This window comes from Pongo abelii, chromosome 11 (assembly GCF_028885655.2).
Source record: "Pongo abelii isolate AG06213 chromosome 11, NHGRI_mPonAbe1-v2.0_pri, whole genome shotgun sequence".
Classification (NCBI taxonomy): Eukaryota; Metazoa; Chordata; class Mammalia; order Primates; family Hominidae; genus Pongo; species Pongo abelii.
In genome coordinates this window covers 118,796,433-118,818,049 of record NC_071996.2, presented here as the reverse complement: position 1 = coordinate 118,818,049, position 21,617 = coordinate 118,796,433, and the positions used below count along the sequence as shown (strand labels likewise).

The 21,617-nt window shown below is 39.7% G+C and overlaps 1 protein-coding gene across 20 annotated transcripts in view; it reads left to right on the top strand.

Moving 5' to 3' along the window:
* The first annotated feature begins 1,571 nt into the window (after nucleotides 1-1,571).
* The window catches only part of FN1 (fibronectin 1), a 75,497-nt gene continuing 55,451 nt past the window's right edge, over nucleotides 1,572-21,617 (top strand). For 19 of the 20 annotated variants that reach the window (XM_024243673.3, XM_024243671.3, XM_054549806.2 and 16 more), the window contains exons 1-12: nucleotides 1,573-2,042; nucleotides 2,877-3,005; nucleotides 4,239-4,376; nucleotides 5,746-5,877; nucleotides 6,857-6,994; nucleotides 9,376-9,534; nucleotides 12,434-12,625; nucleotides 13,391-13,570; nucleotides 14,179-14,355; nucleotides 15,455-15,607; nucleotides 16,881-17,009; nucleotides 18,283-18,426. In XM_024243673.3, coding sequence (XP_024099441.2) covers nucleotides 1,895-2,042; nucleotides 2,877-3,005; nucleotides 4,239-4,376; nucleotides 5,746-5,877; nucleotides 6,857-6,994; nucleotides 9,376-9,534; nucleotides 12,434-12,625; nucleotides 13,391-13,570; nucleotides 14,179-14,355; nucleotides 15,455-15,607; nucleotides 16,881-17,009; nucleotides 18,283-18,426 — 1,819 coding nt within the window. In that variant the 5' untranslated portion in view covers nucleotides 1,573-1,894. Of the gene's footprint in view, nucleotides 2,043-2,876; nucleotides 3,006-4,238; nucleotides 4,377-5,745; nucleotides 5,878-6,856; nucleotides 6,995-9,375; nucleotides 9,535-12,433; nucleotides 12,626-13,390; nucleotides 13,571-14,178; nucleotides 14,356-15,454; nucleotides 15,608-16,880; nucleotides 17,010-18,282; nucleotides 18,427-21,617 lie in introns of all 20 variants that reach the window. The other variant, XM_024243672.3, reaches the window with a different exon arrangement.

Genomic DNA, 21,617 nt, shown 5'->3' with positions numbered 1-21,617 from the left:
TGCTGGGTGTTTTGCTTTGTTTTGGTTTGGTTTTAAATCCTTGCATGAATAAAAACAAATGCTAATTTTGTGTCGTTAATGTGTCAGGCATTTTATAGAACACAGAGTTCTAATTACTCCTGTGGCAATTACTGAAGGTCAAACTTTTGGAGAAAATAGGTACCTTGCCGAAATAAATATATTTTATTAGTAGCTTCTTGTGTTTTAAAGCAAATGGAACCTCTGAACTCCTAACACAAGGAGAAGGCAAAGCATTCAGTTTGGGTCTCTCTGGATCTACTGTGGAAGTGGTGGACTCCTCCTTCTGAAGATCTTTAAAAGCAATTGTGCTTGTGTTTGTCTGACAAAAAGGACTGATGTGATGAGTTGCTAAATGAGAGACTTTTCAGATTCCCTTTCCACTCTTGAGTTTAGAGTTCAAGGCGGGGAAATCTTAAAGGAGAACTTTCCACACTCTTGGAGTAAATAACAATTGAAATATAAAAAATCTGGCGGCGGGGGATGGAGGGGGCATTCTGTAATGGAACTTGTCAGCAAAAAGAAAATGGCAAATAAATGTGAGAAAGGGGCCGAAGGAGGACAAGACAGTACATAGGGTGCCCCCCACCCACCCGGCTTTTAATGATTCAAGCAAAAAAATCTCTGCTTTGTGTGTAACTGGCATGGTGAACGTGGGAAAGGACACGAAGACCTTTCTCTCCCCACAGCTGGTCCAACTTTCCAGTTTTCAGGTTGTTCACAGTCATTTCACTTTCGGTGGAAACGGGCGTCCCATCCCCAGGAAAGGAAGGCTTTCCTGCGTATGTAAAAAAAGTAAACGGTTACTTTGTCCTTGCAAAAGAAAACTTCATTATCTGAACTTCCCCGGGATCTGCAAAGCGCCCTGCGGAACCCCCGGTACTTAGTAGAAGCTCATTAAATGTCTCTGTTCCTCTTTGCTCCCCGTTCGCCCTCTGGCCCTTTCTCAGGGCCAGACAGGCATAGCGCTGAGAAGGGGAGAAGTCCGAACAGGGAGCTGTGAAGACAAAATAAGGGAGTCCCGAGTCAGTACCCTTTAGTCCAAAGAAAGGGAGCGGGGTGGGGGGAAAGGCAGCCCCGCCCTGGGACTGAAAAGTCTGGATTCTTACAGCTGCAAGGTGGTGGATATTTTATGGGTTTTCTTCCCCACAAAATACACTCCTATAAGCAGAGATTCCCCCACCTCCACCCCGATGAGAGGTGACGCAATGTCCTCAAACACTACCACCCCCCCCAATAAAAAAGAAAAGGGAAGGGGGAGCGTCTTGCAACCCCTTCGCTTCACACAAGTCCAGCCACTCCCTTTCCTCCCAGCCGCTTCCCATCCCTTCCCCCATCCCCTAAAAAGTTTGATGACCGCAAAGGAAACCGAAAAAAAAGTTGTCTTGCCCCAGTCCTGGCGGGCCATCAGCATCTCTTTTGTTCGCTGCGAACCCACAGTCTCCCGTGACGTCACCCGGAGCCCGGGCCAATCGGCGCGCGGTCGGCTGCGGCTGCGGCGGCGGGCGGGGCGGGGACAGCCCGGCGGGTCTCTCCTCCCCCGCGCCCCGGGCCTCCAGCGGGGCGGGAGGGGACCGTCCCATATAAGCCCCGGCTCCGGGGGCTCGGACGCCCGCGCCGGCTGTGCTGCACAGGGGGAGGAGAGGGAACCCCAGGCGCGAGCAGGAAGAGGGGACCTGCAGCCACAACTTCTCTGGTCTTCTGCATCCCCTCTGTCCCGCCACCCGTCCCCTTCCCCACCCTCTGGCCCCCACCTTCTTGGAGGCGACAACCCCCAGGAGGCATTAGAAGGGATTTTTCCCGCAGGTTGCGAAGGGAAGCAAACTTGGTGGCAACTTGCCTCCCGGTGCGGGCGTCTCTCCCCCACCGTCTCAACATGCTCAGGGGTCCGGGGCCCGGGCTGCTGCTGCTGGCCGTCCTGTGCCTGGGGACAGCGGTGCCCTCCACTGCAGCCTCGAAGAGCAAGAGGCAGGCTCAGCAAATGGTTCAGCCCCAGTCCCCGGTGGCTGTCAGTCAAAGCAAGCGTGAGTACTGACCGTGGGCTGAAACAGGCTACCTCAGGGATGGGACCCTAAAGCCGACCAAAGTTGGGGCTGAAGTTTTGTGCGCGCGCGTGTTTGCGAGTGTGTGCGCGCTTTACTGAGAGAAACCAGCTGTGCACACAAAAGGATCGAGTTTTGAGCAGGCTGCTTCTGAGGGCCTGGGATGATAAGACCATGCATTGGAGGACGAGGACTCTGCGACTTTCCCGTGTTCTAATAAATTCTGCACGTTCAGATTGTCCTTCTAGGAATTAACCAAAACTTGCCTTTAAAGAGAAAAATGATGCATGTCTATAAATTTTCCGTCTGGGATTAGTGTGGTCCTTACTGCTACTTATTTCCTTCAGTTAAATAATTGGTCAAATATTTTCAACATGGGGGTGGAAAGGGGGTATTGAATTAGCTGTCTTGTTTCTAACTAACTTGGAAGAGATATAATTGGTTCCGACCTCTTTAGGGCCGCTCAGGATACTCCACCAAGAACAGAGGTTGAAATTCTTTCCGTTTTTCAAAGACACACCCTCCTTTTGCTTTGAGAAACCTGCTTAAAGTTGTCCTTTTTGACTATTACTCCAAAAGAATATTTAAGTTCCTTGCATGTTTTAAAAATGTGATTTCAACTGTCTGCCTTCCAAAATGTTTCCAACTTTTTTTATGTAGATCCCTGGCCAGATGGAAACGACATCATTGTATATAACTTTTAGCAAAGTTAAAAGGAAAAAAATATATACCTAAATATTCACATGAAGAAAATTCCATAATTTTGGGAAAAGGAGAAATGTAAATGTAGTAACGTTTTCCTTCAATTATTTGCAGCCGGTTGTTATGACAATGGAAAACACTATCAGATAAATCAACAGTGGGAGCGGACCTACCTGGGCAATGCCTTGGTTTGTACTTGTTATGGAGGAAGCCGAGGTTTTAACTGCGAGAGTAAACCTGAAGGTAAGTGAAAACAAGCCCCATAGTTAGTATCTTTTAATACATGAAGTGGTAATTGTTAAACTTTGCATTAGTAAGTAAAAATACATACACCATTTTTCTAATAGAATTACCCGTCATTTCCTCTTAATAAACGTTTAAAAACTGCTTATGTTTGCTTTTCACATGCTTTTACCTTTAAAACAAAGAAACGAATCTTTCCCAAATTAGTTCCTAGAGTCTTCTTTTTGCTTTACTCTCCCAAAGTTTTTGATGAGAAAATGAAAGATTTTGTGTGTCCTCTGACAAAAAAAAATTGCTTATAAAATTTTAATTTATTAGAAAGCAGTCTCAAATCTTAAACTGTTAGTTTATGAGCCAGAAAACACTTTGGGGACTTATATTGTAAAATGATTTGTCAGCGGCAGTTAACACAAAGCCACTAGCCACTTCAAAGTTCTCATTCCTTTAGGACCAATGATATTTTTCTCATAAATTATAGCAACTCTGTCAGAGAAGCACTGATGAGCGGAAAATGGAAATCATAGGATTAACAAATGTCAAGGCCTGGTGGGAGGTGGGGATCTTCGAATTGTTTGTTTGTTTTTGTTTTGTTTTGTTTTTGAGACAGAGTCTTGCTGTGTCACCAGGCTGGAGGGCAGTAGTGCTATCTCAGCTCACTGCAACCTCTGCCTCCTGGGTTCAAGCAATTCTCCTGCCTCAGCCTCCTGAGTAGCTGGGACTACAGGCACATGCCACCACACCCAGCTAATTTTCGTATTTTTAGTTGAGACGGGGTTTCACTATATTGGTCAGAGTGGTCTCGAATTCCTGACCTTAGGTGATCCACCCACCTCAGCCTCCCAAAGTGCTGGGATTACAGGCGTGAGCCACTGCACCCAGCCAATCGTTTGCTTTTTATGTGAACCTTGCTTTGACTTTCTGAGTCAGAGATTGGAATCTGAAACCCTTCACAAATCTAGCTCTATCATAAGTTAGTACTTTATATGGCCTTTTCCTAAGAGCCTGAGATTTCTTTACAATATGAATAATTCTCAGAAAATTTGACAATATGTCAAAAACCACGGCCTTATTAGAGCTTAGGATAAAAATCTGTATCTCTCACTTCATTTTATTCTTTGAGTTGTACCATGTTACTTGTGGAATAGAAAAGTGGGTTTTCCTTTAGAGGGGATTAGTGAACTAGAAAAGCTTGTACCTAAGTGAGGCTCACATGGGCTTTCCTTTTCCCCTCAGCTGAAGAGACTTGCTTTGACAAGTACACTGGGAACACTTACCGAGTGGGTGACACTTATGAGCGTCCTAAAGACTCCATGATCTGGGACTGTACCTGCATCGGGGCTGGGCGAGGGAGAATAAGCTGTACCATTGCAAGTAAGGAAGACATTGTGTAAAATGACACCAAGATATCAAATATGAATTTCTCTGTTACCATCACTGTCATTTTCTGTTATCCATGACTGGATGTTCCTAACTTTGGGATTTGCCCCTGGTGACCAGGTACTCTTAAGTGGTCACCCAACTGGTTCCTATGTTTCTTAAAGACGGGTATGAGCACAGATGGAATCAGTGTTTGATGTGTGTGCATTTATGAGTGTGTGTGCATTTATGAGTGTGTGTGTTTGTGTACATAGTAGAACCAAGAGACCTCTTGGGTTCCATTTCAGTAAGACATGCTTAGGGGAGTTGCCCATTTTAAATCACCTGGATATCCTCAAGCTAGACAAATCATGAGACTTTTCTGCGGTGACTGGGAAGGTGTTCATGAAGAGTGAACCAGCCATGTGTTGTCTGGTCTTCTTGTTTGCAATGCAGAGACCTCTTGCACCTCACAGAAACAGTCTGGTTTTTTGGTGACCAGTAGGTTATACCCAGGAAGCAGATGTCACTATTCCTAGGGATAATACAAAATTATTAACCCAATAGTGTTTGCTAAGGAACTTTGGGAACCGGGCTGATTCTCATCAACTCTAGTTTAGCTAAGGCACTCTTTCCAGTATGATTCACTGGGTTACCAATAGATTCTATGAACATAGTATTTAAGTGTTAATCCATTCTTTAAATATAAGTCATCTTAAAGACTTCTATTCAAAAGAACAAGTCCCGTGTGAATAGGCCCAATCAACTTTCCCCATACTTCATGTTAGGGTTTATCCAAGTTCACAGGCAAATCGCAAGAGGCAAGGGTCCATAGTGTTTACAATCTAGTTCAGCATTTGAATGTGCCATTGGGCTTAACAACTTAGAAAACTACCAGGATTTCCACACTTTATATGCGTATGTCTGTTTGCTTTCCACCAAAATGACATTTCTAACCTATGGTTAAAAATACAGGCTCTCTATGCTCCCAAAAGCTGGAGTGCTATGCCTGATGTGGCCTTTTCACTGAATTAGTCTCAGTCTTAGCCTGCTGTGTATGAGTGAAGACCAAGCCTCCCAGCCTTTCTTTTCTGCTTAGGACCCAATTTCCTGTGATGTCTCTGGGAAAGCAGGATTTATGACCTCTTCCTTGCCATCCAGCTTTCTCTGTGGTTTTCCATTGTGTTCTAAGCAAGACACTTAATTGAACTGACTCCAAGTGACCAGACCCGTTAATGTTTCCCCTCTCTCTGATGGGAAAGCTGTTGTCTGTGTCTCTACTTTAGCCAACCTAAGTACCTACCATGGGTGGAACATGAGACCAAAAAAAAAAAAAAAAAATCTGCTCTGCCCTCTCCTAACATTTTCGTTGTATCTTCAACAGACCGCTGCCATGAAGGGGGTCAGTCCTACAAGATTGGTGACACCTGGAGGAGACCACATGAGACTGGTGGTTACATGTTAGAGTGTGTGTGTCTTGGTAATGGAAAAGGAGAATGGACCTGCAAGCCCATAGGTGTGTGAGTCTTAGGGCTGAGCAAGAGCTGGGATGCTTAGTTCTAATGTGGGGTTGGACCAGAATCACATCTACATAGGTCATAGACCTGAATTCCAGTGAAAACCAATAAAGAAATGGGAATTTTATTTGAAATAATGAATTATTGTATAATCCATAGTCTTCTTACAGGAATCAGATCAAACAGTACTGACTACACATAGAAGTCTTAACTTTGCTTCAAAAGCATAAGGTAGAATTGAAAGATTTAGAATGAAGTCATTTATTTTACCTAATAGCTGATCTCAGATTCCTCCTTGGTCAAGATATAATTTATTTAAAAGAAAAAAAATGACACTTTGGACACATTTCTATATGGAATGTCCTGGCCTGAAACATGAAATAGTGTGTGCTTGTTACACTCTGGTCATTTCTTTTCAAATTAAAAATTGTTGAGCTTCTTTGCATCTCAATCCTCAGTTGAATTCTGTAAGTTCAAGCCTGTAAGTTTCAGCTATAAATTTTACTCTGTTTATTTATCTTCTAATTTAGAGGTTTTTGTCTTGTTTTATATTATTTTGCTTTCCAATATTTAAAAATAGCTTTTTTTGTCATTGTATTTAGGCCACTCAAAATTCATAATTGGTCATTTATAATTAAGATTGGAATTTTGCATATGTAGTCTCCCACAGACTAGATACATACATAGATCCTTGCTACTAGAAATGCTGGTGGGAAGTTTGGGGCTCGCTGAAAATATGTAGTTCATGTACTTATTAGGAGGATGGAATTTTTGCCTGCCAGCTTGGCTTGAGTTTTCTTTTGCCTTGGCTACTTACTGTGTGCTTAGATGCTGGGTGTGTCATTCTTTCTGAACAGAGTGCCACTTAAAAAAAAATGTGGCTGAATTTTTGCTTACACACTACACTTTAAATTACAGGGAGCTTGCACAATTCAAAATAACCTTTTTTTCCTGTTTTTCTTCCAAATTTCCCTACAGCTGAGAAGTGTTTTGATCATGCTGCTGGGACTTCCTATGTGGTTGGAGAAACCTGGGAAAAGCCCTACCAAGGCTGGATGATGGTGGATTGTACTTGTTTGGGAGAAGGCAGCGGACGCATCACTTGCACCTCTAGAAGTATGTTTTACGTCTTTATGTTAAAGATTAAGCCAGGTATTGTTTTCTGGATTCCTAGAGAGAAGGGTAATACTATGTTACTCAGAACACATCCAGTATACCAGCATGCTTTGGTAACTTCTGGATGTCAAGAAAACTTTTATAACCAACTTATTCTGCATCTTCAGAGAAGACTACATAAATAGAAAAACATATCACTTCGATAAGGTTCAATCTCAGCTCACTGCCACTGACATAGAGTTGAACAAAAGGTTTAGGTTTCCTTCTGTGTTTAAAATTTAAATAAGGCACATTCATAGGCTAAATTGATAAAATTAAAAAGAATTTATCCCATAAATTAAAATGATTTATCTACTCTGGAGTTAAGGATAGTGTCTCTGACCTAACGCATTTTATTAGTGCTGTAAAGAAGCTGGCCTCTGGCGTCTTCACTGCTCCTTCTAAGATTGTCTTGGGGTCTTAATTGTTGCCTTTGGGTTTCAAGGCTCCTTTTTTGATATTTTAAACTAATAGCAACTAGAGAGTTTGTTGAAGTAAAACAGCCATTAACTACTGGTGTTGTAAATAAGTTTAAAATCAAATCCAAATAATTTAAACCTATTTTATTTATCTAGCTGAAAACACTTAACTACCTTAACATAGCCATTATCCAAATTCAAATTCTTTGCTAACAAAAAATAGGTCTCTCATGAAAAGTGGTAACCATTTTGACCAAAGCTTTCCCAGAAACTTGCTGGTTTATTAGATATTTTGCATTTAAAATGTTACTGTGATCATCAGACTTCCAAGGTCTTTGTGGCAATATTTTAGCTTAAGACAAATTAGATGTCTGATTCAAACCTTATCTATTATTTAGAACTCTTTAAATAGCAAGTTAGGAAAAGTTTCTCAAAGAGAAGTCATTTATTCCAGAAAATTTTATAAGGACTTACTTTGTTCAAGGTATTATAGGGGTGCAGATATGAATTGAACATTAGCCCAGCATTCAAAGAGTACTTAGGGGGTCAGAGAGATGAGAAAGTCTTATATATATTTATCATCTGCAAAACACAATATTAAAGGTTTCAACAGAAATACTGAAAGTAGTGCTATGGAGGTTCAGGAGATGATAATACTTTTAGCTGGGGATTTGGGAAAAAGCTCTAATCAGTAATTATACCTTCATGCAAACTTCTGTTCTTGTGGTAGATGGATGTGGGAGTGTATTTGTTTGAACCTACATCAACTGTTAATTTTTTTTCTCTAACCCAGGAGTTGCAACAATATCCAATTCACAAAGACATCAGATCCTCTATACTCACATCTCGGCACAGAGCAAATTTGCATTATAATTTAAATAATCTATTTACCAGATAAATGAACACATAGACTAATGGTCACTTAGTTACAAATTATCATTTTATGTTGATCCCACTCTTCCATTGGAAGGCTAACACTGAATAATTTGGGGCTATTTTGCTAGTGATTTTTAAATACTGTAGATGTTTGGGTATAGGGGAAGGGAAAATAATATTTTAGTCAAAGAAATTATGTATCCTCTAAATTTTTTACATAACAAATGAAGAAAGAGATACTACCACCTTTTTATAGCTTCTTTGTAGCCATTGGTGAAGACCCTTTGATACCTGCTTGCCTCCCCATTGTTATAAGTTTTTTTTTGTTTGCTTGTTTTTTGTTTTGTTTTGTTTTGTTTTGTTTTTGAGACAGTCTCGCCCTGTCGCCCAGGCTGGAGTGCAATGGTGTGATCTCAGCTCATTGCAACCTCCACCTCCCGGGTTCAAGCGATTCTCCTGCCTCAGCTTCCCAAGTAGCTTGGATTACAGGCGCCCACCACCACACCCAGCTAATTTTTTTTGGTATTTTTAGTAGAGACAGGGTTTCACCATGTTGCCCAGGCTGGTCTTGAACTCCTGACTGCAGGTGATCCACCCTCCTAAAGTACTAGGATTACAGGCGTGAGCCACCGCACTTAGCCTGTTTTTAGTTTTCTAAAGCAAGTTCCCTATTGAAAGGCAGGCCATAAACAGTGATGACTAAGAAAAATCCTGGAAGAGCCTGAGAAGGAAAAAGATGAAATATAATGCCAGAGAATGAAGTTAGTCAAAGGAACAGTGTGAAAACAATAAATAAATAGATAAATGAAAATGTTATTTGACAGAGAGATGAAACTAGACTAAACCATTCAGCTCCGTTTCCACTGTAACAAATGTAATTTCATCTTTCAGAAGTGTAATACCTTGCAGCACCAGAGCTGAATATCAACATATTACCAAAAATAGATTACCAGGCATAGATAGCATTCCTTTTTTAAGTTTGAATTGACCACTTGCGACTCTCGACCTGATGTATGTATGTATGTATGTGCTTGCTTTGTGACACAGATAGATGCAACGATCAGGACACAAGGACATCCTATAGAATTGGAGACACCTGGAGCAAGAAGGATAATCGAGGAAACCTGCTCCAGTGCATCTGCACAGGCAACGGCCGAGGAGAGTGGAAGTGTGAAAGGCACACCTCTGTGCAGACCACATCAAGCGGTGAGGCACAGGACGAGCAGGGGCGGGAAATGGGGAAGCAGGTCAAGAAATATTTCCGCAAATCCATCTTTCCTTTGACATGCCATTTGAGGATAATTTGCAGTGTTTCAGCTAATAACCTAAGATAATTTACACATTATTGGTTGTTAAAATTTTTTTAATGTCAAGTTTTAAATTTTTCAGAAAAAAACGAAAATGACATGCAAATAAACCTTAGGGGGAAAAAAGCCAGATTTATCTCCAAAAGATAAAACTGAGTTTTAAAGAATGCTAGCATCATAAAACCTACCGTGGATAGATCACACACACACACACACACACACACACACACACACACGTATTTTGAATATCTAAAGTTCATTTGAAAGGAAATGAGAGTTATAATGATTTATATGACTACTTGGTTCTTCTGCTAGGAAAGAACAAAAAAAGTGCATTTGAGTTTTTTGTTTATTTGTTTGTTTTTGAATGAAATATACTTCCCTATCCCGACATTGAGCTCTTTTTGTGGTGGAAACCATCCTTTGTATGTGGTTTCTATGCTCTGGCAAACTTTGTTACATTCTATAAAGTAATGCACAATTATTTTCTTCATGTATTGGCATTCAAAATTTTAGAAATTCAGAGAGGACTTAGAGATGGCCATGAAAGACATGATATCTAAGCACTCTTTTTAAAAAACAAGTTTTAATCATTTTTGGCATGAGAAAAAGATTTTTACATCATAAATGTTTCATAAAAATCTGAAGAGAGAAATATGGCCAACAAGGATGTGCACTCCTCTTTTATTATTTTTAATATGTTTTGATCAACTTTTTGCTATATGATGTGCCAACATCATTATGTAGTGTCTCAGCCATCCTTCAGTTAAAAATATTAATTGTTCTAATTTTTCTTCTTTTGATGAGTTTTTGTCTTGCTTTGAGCACTTATGAAGGTGAACAAGATTAGATTTGATAATATCTTTGAGTTATTTTATTATCATTAATAAAATTGCTACTGGCCAAAAAAAAAATTATAAACGTCGGCCGGGCGTGGTGGCTCACGCCTGTAATCCCAGCACTTTGGGAGGCCGAGGTGGGTGGATCTTGAGGTCAGGAGATCAAGACCATCCTGGCTAACATGGTGAAACCCCGTCTCTACTAAAAATACAAAAAAGTAGCCAGGCGTTGTGGCGGGCACCTGTAGTTCCAGCTACTCGGGAGACTGAGGCAGGAGAATGGCATGAACCCGGGAGGTGGAGTTTGCAGTGACCCGAGATTGCACCACTGCACTCTAGCCTGGGCGATAGAGCAAGACCCCATCTCAAAAAAAAATAAAATAAAATAAAATAAAATAATAAATGTCAGTATTCCAAAATAGATTAAAAGTGTAGGTGGGAATTAAATGGGGATAAACACTCAATAAATGTTAGCTATTTTTATGCATATTGCCAATACTGAAAAGATTCCATTGTTCAAAAAAGTTTGAGAAGCATTGGGTTAAACAAAATGGAACCTGCTCTGCAGAATCTGTGTGTTCCTTTACATCATACTCTCCATGGTGGAGTGTAGGGGATGGGCGCCATGTCTCCCTAGTATGTTCGACCTTGGGATTCTTTGTCTGTGAACATCTTTGGGTTCTAGTGTTCAGCAGCACTTAGGGAGGCACTAAATTCAGTGTACCTTTGGTCTAGCATCAGCCCTGATTCTGTTCTGCGGTGGGCCCTGGCCTTCAAGAGAACAGATATCTAAAAGTTGAAAGAAAAGATCGGCCGGGCGCGGTGGCTCATGCCTGTAATCCCAGCACTTTGGGAGGCCAAGGTGGGTGGATCACAAGGTCAGGAGATCGAGACCATCCTGGCTAAAATGGTGAAACCCCATCTCTACTAAAAATACAAAAAATTAGCCAGGCGTGGTGGCGGGTGCCTGTAATCCCAGCTACTCGGGAGGCTGAGGCAGGAGAATGGGGTTAATGGCGTGAACCCGGGAGGCGGAGCTTGCAGTGAGCCGAGATTGCGCCACTGCACTCCAGCCTGGGCGACAGAGCGAGACTCTGTCTCAAAAAAAAAAAGAAAGAAAGAAAAGATCAACACATCCTGTTGTGTTATTCTGAAAGGAAAGCTGTCTTAAGAGGATTGATTGGTTTTAGAAAAAACACAATAGAATCACAAATAATCCTGAGGAGAAATAAAATGTGGAAGGTGGAGGTGACCTCCAGAGAATCCAGGAGAGAGTCTAGGACAGCTGCCGAAGGCACCCTCTGATGAGCTCGGTTACACAGAAGAGCGAGGATGTGTTGAAGGTATCTGCTGTATGGAGTGGCAGGATGATGTCTGTGATTTAGAAATATAATCCCGGCCAGGCGAGGTGGCTCACGCCTGTAATCCCAGCACTTTGGGAGGCCGAAGCGGGTGGATCACCTGAGGTCAGGAGTTTGAGACAGCCTGGCCAACATGGCAAAACCCTGTCTCTACTAAAAAATACAAAAAAAATCAGCTGGCCATGGTGGTGCGTGCCTGTAATTCCAGCTACTTGAGAGGCTGAGGCAGGAGAATAGCTTGAACCCAGGAGGCAGAGGTTGCAGTGAGCCGAGACCGTGCCGCTGCACTCCAGCCTGGGCAACAGAGTGAGACCCCATCTCAAAAAAAAAACAAAAAACAAACAAACAAAAAGAAATATAATCCCAGTAGCCCCAGCTGAGCTGGAGGATGGAGACCACTTGGTAGACACTTGTGGATTATTTCCTAGGCTAAATGCAAAAGCTACTGCTGAATAAGGGACATTTTTTTCCAGTCCCAGGCCAGTAACAACATGGATTTCAGAGTGATCTCTGTGAGATCCTAAAGATCCTGACTGCAGAAAGTAGTGAATTGTCTTCTCTCACCCAGTTTTGTGACATTCCCTTCTCATGCCATTAGGATCTGGCCCCTTCACTGATGTTCGTGCAGCTGTTTACCAACCGCAGCCTCACCCCCAGCCTCCTCCCTATGGTCACTGTGTCACAGACAGTGGTGTGGTCTACTCTGTGGGGATGCAGTGGCTGAAGACACAAGGAAATAAGCAAATGCTTTGCATGTGCCTGGGCAACGGAGTCAGCTGCCAAGAGACAGGTATGCATTATCTTTTTGAAGAACAGGACTGATGACTTTATTATTTAGTTTTTGAAGGACAATACATTTTCAATGTGAAAGAATAAAACAAACGAGAAGCCTGTAATCTTACCACCCTGTGATAACAATCAGGGTTGGCATTTGAAATATTTTCTTCCAATCTTTTTAATTTATGTATTTTCTTTCTGGTCATGGATATCATGGGTAAAAATTTTATTGTATTTATTTGTCTAAAGTGTTGCTACAAGAGAGCTACTTTCTGAATAATCATCAATGTTTTATATTCTAAATCTCAAATTTCAGCAGCTTTGTGATGTAAACATCTTCCAATAACCTAATATATGTATTCTGCGCTACAAACATGGTAGTAACTATGGCAATAACAATTGCTACACAATTCTCCCCCAGAATAGTCTCATATATTAATTTTATGGCATATATATAGTCATAAATATTATCCCAACATCCTTAAGCAGCATGCTTAATTGACCTGTATAAATATAGCTTTACAAATAGAGAAACTGAGGCATGGCAGCAGAAGTGGTCGTGAAGGACATCAGCAGAACTCAGGTGTCATTCTATCCACAGTAGATGTGGATTCCTGAGTAATGCATTTTGACTGAAATTAACGAGATGATCATCTGTACTCACAGCTTCTTCCTTTGAGGGCACAAGCTCAGTATCTCATTGAAGCCATAAATAAGCAGCTGCTGGTGGGAGACAAAGCATCTCTGTTTACTGACACTCTTTTGATTGTGATTGTAGCTGTAACCCAGACTTATGGTGGCAACTCAAATGGAGAGCCATGTGTCTTACCATTCACCTACAATGGCAGGACGTTCTACTCCTGCACCACAGAAGGGCGACAGGATGGACATCTTTGGTGCAGCACAACTTCGAATTATGAGCAGGACCAGAAATATTCTTTCTGCACAGACCACACTGGTGAGTGTCCCAAGGGGGAGCCACAGAAGTGAGAAAAACTCACTTCAATGCCATATTTTTATTTGCCAGCATTCTAGCCATTTATTTTGAACCCGCCCAAGAAGCATCGCTTTTGTTCAGTTTGGACTCAAGAGATCACGGAGCTCACATAACAGCTGAGGATTCTTCCATCTTCCCCAGTACTGTTGGGAAATGACACCAAGGAAGTAGCCTTCCAGTTCATTTGATTTAACACATTGGGATTATGATGTGATTAAAGATACTTGTATTTTGGAATCAGTAGATGATCCCACAGGGCTGAGGAATACAAAGGATGAATGTTTTAGTGCCTTAGCTTATTTTCCGGTTAAAACAATGTTTTATTCAAAGCTATTATTTAATCTTTTGCGGGGGGTGCTGGGGAAATGACAGTGAAAATGGGATTTAAACCTGTTTTGAAGGTGAAGGTAAATATGCTAAGAAGCTTAGAACTATATTATCGGACATTTTTTATTCTGAGATAGACCGTCTGTGAATTAGCTGCAGAAACCTGGCTCTCATAGACCAGTAATTCTGTGTACATTGGAAAGCTCATCTTTTCCTTCCTTGTTGTGTATTGTTCCTGGCAGTTTTGGTTCAGACTCGAGGAGGAAATTCCAATGGTGCCTTGTGTCACTTCCCCTTCCTATACAACAACCACAATTACACTGATTGCACTTCTGAGGGCAGAAGAGACAACATGAAGTGGTGTGGGACCACACAGAACTATGATGCCGACCAGAAGTTTGGGTTCTGCCCCATGGCTGGTAAGAGGAAGCCCTTGTGGGTTGTCTTGTTTGACAACTATTTAGGGAGTAGAGACTAGAGACTAGTGTCCAGTTTACTCCTATTTCATTCATTAAGACAATTTTGAGACAACAGAAAACTTCATGTGAAATGTGTGTGTGTGTGTGTGTGTGTGATGTTACATCATATACATAAGGATTGGGAAGAATAATTAGATAATTATTTATATAATTTTTAAACCTCATTGACATGATTTAATGTCAAAAATATAATTACCTATTTGTAAGTCTGGAAATATGAATTTGCACAGGTTTGTCTTTGTAAAGAGCACACAACTGAGTAGCTTACAACATTTAATATATATATGATGGCTTTAGTCACAGAGCTACAATATTGACACATGGTTGTGGTTTGATGGGCATAAGCTCTATCACTTATTAATAAGTGCCAAAGTGACTAAAATTCAATGTTTTCTAACAGGTAGGGAATCTCACTCTTTTTTTAAAGGTCTCCAGTTTGTATAGATGGTGAACAAATGGAAACCAATACCTTTTACTTGTTTTCAGATTTCAAGAACCCCATAGATTCCCTTTAATTTTCCAGTTGTAGAAACAAGAGCCTGTGTGGTAGGCACTGCCAAGTGTGACTATGAGACAAAGAAACTGCTTATACTTTTATTTCTTTCAACAAAAGAAGATGCTGAGTTTAGAAGAAAAAAACCCACTTTTGCTTGTAATTCTATATCCAAACACATAGTTTTTATTTGATCCACAGTAAACTGGAACTGGAAAAGTTATGAAGCAGTAGTTAAATCCAGGCTTCGAGAACAGCATGAACCCTTTGTGTGGATGTGTAGGTGTTATCTTAGTTTAACATCCCCTAACCCTACCTGTAACTATTTTCTATGACATACTTCACGTTTGGACTATGTTTTCTGCCTCCAGGGCTCAAAAATTCTCCCCCTTCACCTGACAGCACTTAGATTTCTTTGACGCACACAAAGCTTCTTCCCAAGTGAGAATTCTTAGGATGACCAAACTGAACTGATCCTATTGCACACATACCTGTTTAGACCTGGTGATCATTTATCAAGTGTATTTTTCATCCATTTCCAAACAGCCCATGAGGAAATCTGCACAACCAATGAAGGGGTCATGTACCGCATTGGAGATCAGTGGGATAAGCAGCATGACATGGGTCACATGATGAGGTGCACGTGTGTTGGGAACGGTCGTGGGGAATGGACATGCATTGCCTACTCGCAGCTTCGAGGTATGCTGGCTGATTAATGAAAACATTTGAGATGGCAAAAGGTACAGAAAGGGACACTTTTTTAATGAAAATTTGCGCTACACCAAAAGCAGGGGAAGAAATATGCAATGCCACGTCATTCATTAGTCTACTGTGCTTGGTAAGATAAGCCTTTCAGGCAGCCTGCTAAGACAGGCAGCATAGCAGTGCTAATGTTCTGAAACACTCCTAGGATGTAAGTACTTAGGCTGAGCCAAAAAGATGACTTCAAAAGTAAGAATGAAACATTTGATCCATTCAGCTTTAGGCTATGCCACTGGATTCATGTCTAGAAAAGACAGGATAATTTCTGTAAAGAAATGAAGACCTTGTTATTCTAAAATCAGATCCTTACAGATCCAAATTGCAGGAAACAAATACATAGGGGACTAACTTTCCTTGTTCAGGTTAGTTTTTCTCCTTTGCACCCAGCTATATAATATGAGGAGGTATTGACTTATTTAAAGTGTTTTAGTTTTCCATTTCTTTGATATGAAAAGTAATATTTAGGGAGAACTCTGAGCTATTAATAATCTATGTGGCTAGTGCATAGATATTGGTCTGAATTTGTTCTCCTTTTGTGGTGTCCAGTGGGTAACAGCATCCAGGAGTAATAATTACACGTGATGTTGCAGAACTGAAAGAGACCTTAATAACACATACAGACCTCACTCTACAGATCAAGGAGCTGAGACCTGAAAAGGAAAAAGTAATTTTCTCAGGATCTCTCGAAGAGTGAGCAACAGAGTTGGCCTAATTTATTTTAGCATTGTGAATACTGTTGACATTTTATTTCCCAAATCTAAATATTTCCTCCCCTTCCCCCTATTCCAGAGACCAGACCACCACATCATGCTGGGTGTTAGATAAATATGGTTAATCTTCTTCTTATTTATCCTAACAAGCAGATATTTAAAGGAAATTATCAACTAAGCAAGAAATTTTCAGAAAGTAAGATGTGTATTTGTTCAAATACTGGCTTTTCACAGGAAAGTGTATTTTACCACATTCTTTACTTGAGCATACTGTAACCTCTGCAAAAGTTACACATTTTGGGGAGAAAAAAATTTTTTTGGCAAAAATTGTATTACTGACCAAGCTTTGAAAAAAATGTTATTCTATGCTTGTAGAAAAGTTATTTTAGTGGAAGGTGTTGATAATTAAGTAGAAGTAGCTGTATGCTTTGAGAAGCATACCTTTTTTCTTTCATCAATGGAACTTGAAAAAGTTTCTCACTCACCCGTTTCCTAAACAGATCAGTGCATTGTTGATGACATCACTTACAATGTGAATGACACATTCCACAAGCGTCATGAAGAGGGGCACATGCTGAACTGTACATGCTTCGGTCAGGGTCGGGGAAGATGGAAGTGTGATCCCGTCGGTGAGTAGCCCCATTTCCCTAGATGAGTTTGCACAGGGGGAATGGTTAGCAAGTTTCAGATAAGAAAAGCCATGTGAAATCACGTGACTGAAGTTGGCTCCAGACTTTGATCAGTTGCTTGCAAAGAACTTTGCAAAGTCTTCTCTCTAATACTGGACCAAAATATCTCGATATTGGTAGTCATCTGGTTTTTGCTGAATTTGGTGACAAATTTAGGCTTATTTTAATTGAATGGAATTTATTCTTTGGTTTAGAATCATAAAGATAATCCATGCTATTAAAAGTATTGTTTCCTTTTTTTTTTTTTTTTTTTTTGAGAGAGAGAGTTTTGCTCTTGTTGCCCAGGCTGGAGTGCAATGGCGCAATCTCGGCTCACCGCAACCTCTGCTTCCTGGGTTCAAGCAATTCTCCTGCCTCAGCCTCCCGAGTAGCTGGGATTGTAGGCATGCGCCACCAGGCCCAGCTAATTTTGTACTTTTAGTAGAGATGGGGTTTCTCCATGTGGGTCAGGCTGGTCTCAAACTCTTTTCCTTACCAGCTGTGTAACAGCATGAGCAAAGGGTGTAAATATCACCCACCAAAATACTCTAGGTTTTTTTTGACTGCCCTTCAAAATAGAACTAAGCAAATAGTGAAGGTTGAGCCTTAAAAGAGCTGTGTTACCAGCACTACAAAGTTTAAGGTGATCCATTACTATCTCTTTACCAAAAGAGACAGGTTGCTCACTGAGAAAACAAACTGATAACATCTGTTTGTTTGACACGAGATTACCAGAACTGGGAGAGAAGCCTGAGAGGTTTTCTTAGAAGCTGCTCAGCAGGTATACTCATAAAGTCTAGTTCATTCATTTAAATGTCAAATAGTTTCTTTAAATTTTGAAGAAGTAAGGAAAATGAAATTATTGCAGATTTTTTTCTTGCTATTTAAATGTTAAGCCAGTTACATTAATATGGGTAAAAATAATAACTAATATTTAAACTTAATATATAGATTATCAATATACACTGAAATCTAAATCTTTACATTTTTATTTAGAAATATTACCCTTTAGAAAACTAAATATTCCTCCTAATAGGTACTTTGGTTTTTTTTTTTTTTACTACAAACTGTCCTGTAAGGTAAAGAATGTGAACAAAATATTTTTTAACTGCATATATTTGTAAGGACAATTGCAAATTTCTATTTAAACTAAATGTATGCTCTAGCACCCTGAAATTAAATTCATAGTTGTAAGTCTTCAAGGCTGTTTATCTTTTCCTTGTGTATATTTTAGACCAATGCCAGGATTCAGAGACTGGGACGTTTTATCAAATTGGAGATTCATGGGAGAAGTATGTGCATGGTGTCAGATACCAGTGCTACTGCTATGGCCGTGGCATTGGGGAGTGGCATTGCCAACCTTTACAGACCTATCCAAGTAAGTAGCTCTATTACTGCAAGTTGAGAACTGCCAACTGGGTTATAACAACAGGGCAGTGATTATTATTGCTCTCATGCCTAAGTTGGGGGTCTCCCCTCTTTCCCACCCTTTTCTCTTATTATTATCTAATCATCAATTGAATTTTTGATTAAAATAATTTTTTCTCTCTTCCTCTATCAAGTAAAAGGTAGAGAAGTCTATGAAAATGTGCCTATTTATAATTTTACTTCTTAACACTGTAAAATATTCCATTAGGTTAAGACACTCTGGCTAATTTCATCTTATATCCATACATGGAAATAAAAACCATCAAGTGAGTTATGCTGGGAGTAAAGGTTTGGGGCTTTATATTATGATTCTTAACAGAGAAGCTGCGTAGAGAGATGGCATGAAATGCAGCATAGGGTACGTGTTCATTCAACATGTCATTTAAGCTCCGTTTGTATCAAACTTTTCATGTGTTTGAGCAGTTGCCACCAGGAACACAGTATGTTGGGCCAAAGGTTGAGTAACTTGGTCAACTCTCTGCCCACACAGTTCGAACACTCTCAAATGTTTATTGCTGGGTTTTTCCAGGTCACAAAGACATCATGCCTAGCTGTAGGTGTAATTAGTTCATTTGGGGGGAAAATTGCATTTAAATATTCACTTAAATATTAACATAAAACATGTTAATAAAACATGAAAGGCTAATTAAAAGGCATCAGTTATTTGAGCAACTGCTGAGGTGCAAAGTCTCCAAAGTCTTCACTAACGTTTGACTTAAAATATGGCCTACGTTCAGAAACAAAAGAGTTTCAGCGTGTCAGAATCTGCATGTGACAGAAATTAAGATTAAATTAACTCTGTGATAAAAGATTCACTGTGACAGAGAACAAGCTATGGGAACAACTTGGCCAAAGGTAGTGTTAGCCAAGCCTCGTTCCTCCATTTCCTCATCTGTAATATAGGAAGATTGTAGCTGATTACCTTTAATGTTCCATCCTAAATACTAAACACCCAGATGCACCTTTTCTAGGAACTTGGAAGATTCTGCTTTTCCCAACCCTCAGACACTGTCAGTGCTGGGGAAGGTGACTTTGGTTTTGAAGGCTTATAGCACAGATTGACCAACCTCCTAAATTGCATTTCTTGGAGGATTTGGGTGTAGGAATCACTTAATTTTTTGTAACTTAATATATATTTAAATCTGATTGTGGAAGTACTATAAGTATATGAATGGTTTGTTTACATGATGCAAATGATACTTAAATGGTAGAAACTTCTAAAAAAATGCTCTGTGGTTTCTATATTTATGATTGTTATTGATGTTGCAATTTGCTGAAAATGATTTCCTCCTGAATGATTGAGAGAGATCTTCATCTCTCTAAACATAAGGCTGTCCATATAGCTGCCTGCTAGAAGCATTTAGGTGGACATGTTAGAGATAAAATCCGGAAAGGAAGGAATCCTTGAGTATTGGAGTTTTACATGTTGACCTTACTCCTACTCTTTAAAAAGGAGAACAGCAAGAGCCCACTCTTTAAAAAGGAGAACAGCAGAGCCCACTGAGCATAGAGGTGATTTCGGAGGGAAGAGATTGGAATTTGACCTCAGATACATTCTTTGGTGCTTATCTGTATGTCTGGTTTGCTCCGTGGCCTATCAGGTAGGGCTTTAAGAGTGTGGTGAGAATAAGGGAACAGCAGATTACCAACAGATTGTCTCTGAGTCCTGCCCTGTTTGTTCCTCCTACGGAGAATTTGGTAGATTTGTTCAAACTAGCAAAAGATAAAGAGGCATTTGGTTTGTCAATAAGCAACTAGAAAAGCACAGATCTCAGCAAAATAAATAGAGAAAAAAAGGACTGAGTCGAAAAATCATAAATGTTTAACTTCTCCAAGGACACTACTATTGGAAATTACTCATTTAGACTTTACTTTAAACTAATTTTAAAAGTGTAGACATTGTACTATCTCCTTTTTTTGGTATCATCTCAACTATTTTATTGTTATTCATATTGAATAAGAGAGGGAGTAAAGATTTCACAATGGCAATAGCTAGTATATGCCAATTAAGTTAATTTAAAAAGTTATACCAACTACCAGTAGCAAAAGGACTGTCAAAAGTTTAAATCTAAATAATGTAAAAGATGTCATAATTTTTAACTTTTCTGTCTTCAAAGGATACATAGTATAAGCTAGAGTAATTATACGTAGTATAAGCTAGAATATAGGAATTTAATTGATCTAAGAAATAACTGACACAAAGTCTCTTTACTTCCTGAACAAAAACATGCTAAATTCCATTGCTGTTCAGTCCATTTCCTTTAAAGGTGGGCTATGCCACAAGGCTAGATTTTAAAACGTAGAATTTCAGACCAGTGCTCGAAATCTTATGAAAGCAAAAGGGACCTCTGTAGTTGTACTCCACTTTGGCTTGAGTAAAAACCATTGCTGTACCCTTTTTCTTTCCTTTCCCTGCCCGTTTTTATCCTCCTCCTTGTGTCCTTGTGGACGTAGAAATATGATTAGGCTTAGAGGTGAACAGTAAAGGTCATTTATGTTATCTTTTCAAAACTTAATAGACATTTAACCATCATAAGCTTGTCCCCCCTCAAAATCATGATTGACAAGACTAAATAAAATGTATATCAGGTATCTCTTTATGGAGGAAATTGTAGTAGGATTTCTTTAAAGGATCAATATTTAAATAACCCTATGCCAATTATCATAAATGATTAAGGACATGATATTCCTAGCTTTCCTGATTTACATGGAAGTACGTTAAATAGTCACATCTCCAAAATTTTTTTTGAATAGTTGTCTTTAAAAATGTGTTTACATTTGTAAGGATCTTCATAAACAGAAGGGGTAATTCAAAGAGGGGCATGGAATTGACTTATGCCAATTGATTAAAACAAACATCCTGTGTGTTCTGTGAAATACATACAACTTTAAAATGAAAAACTCATAATTTTATGCATGAATTTTGGTGTTCATGTGGCTTGGAAATATGTGCATTAAATGGAATTAAGATTCAAAGTATTTGCTAATCTTCAACCAACTTTGAATTGTTACTGGTACAGAAGTGAGCATATTGTTCTAGAATTTCTGAATCTATATGGATATCCAAGTTATATATTTTTTCTGCTACAGAAAGCTTTGTTTTCAAAGAGAATTTAATAGCTTAGATAATACAGTTTGAAA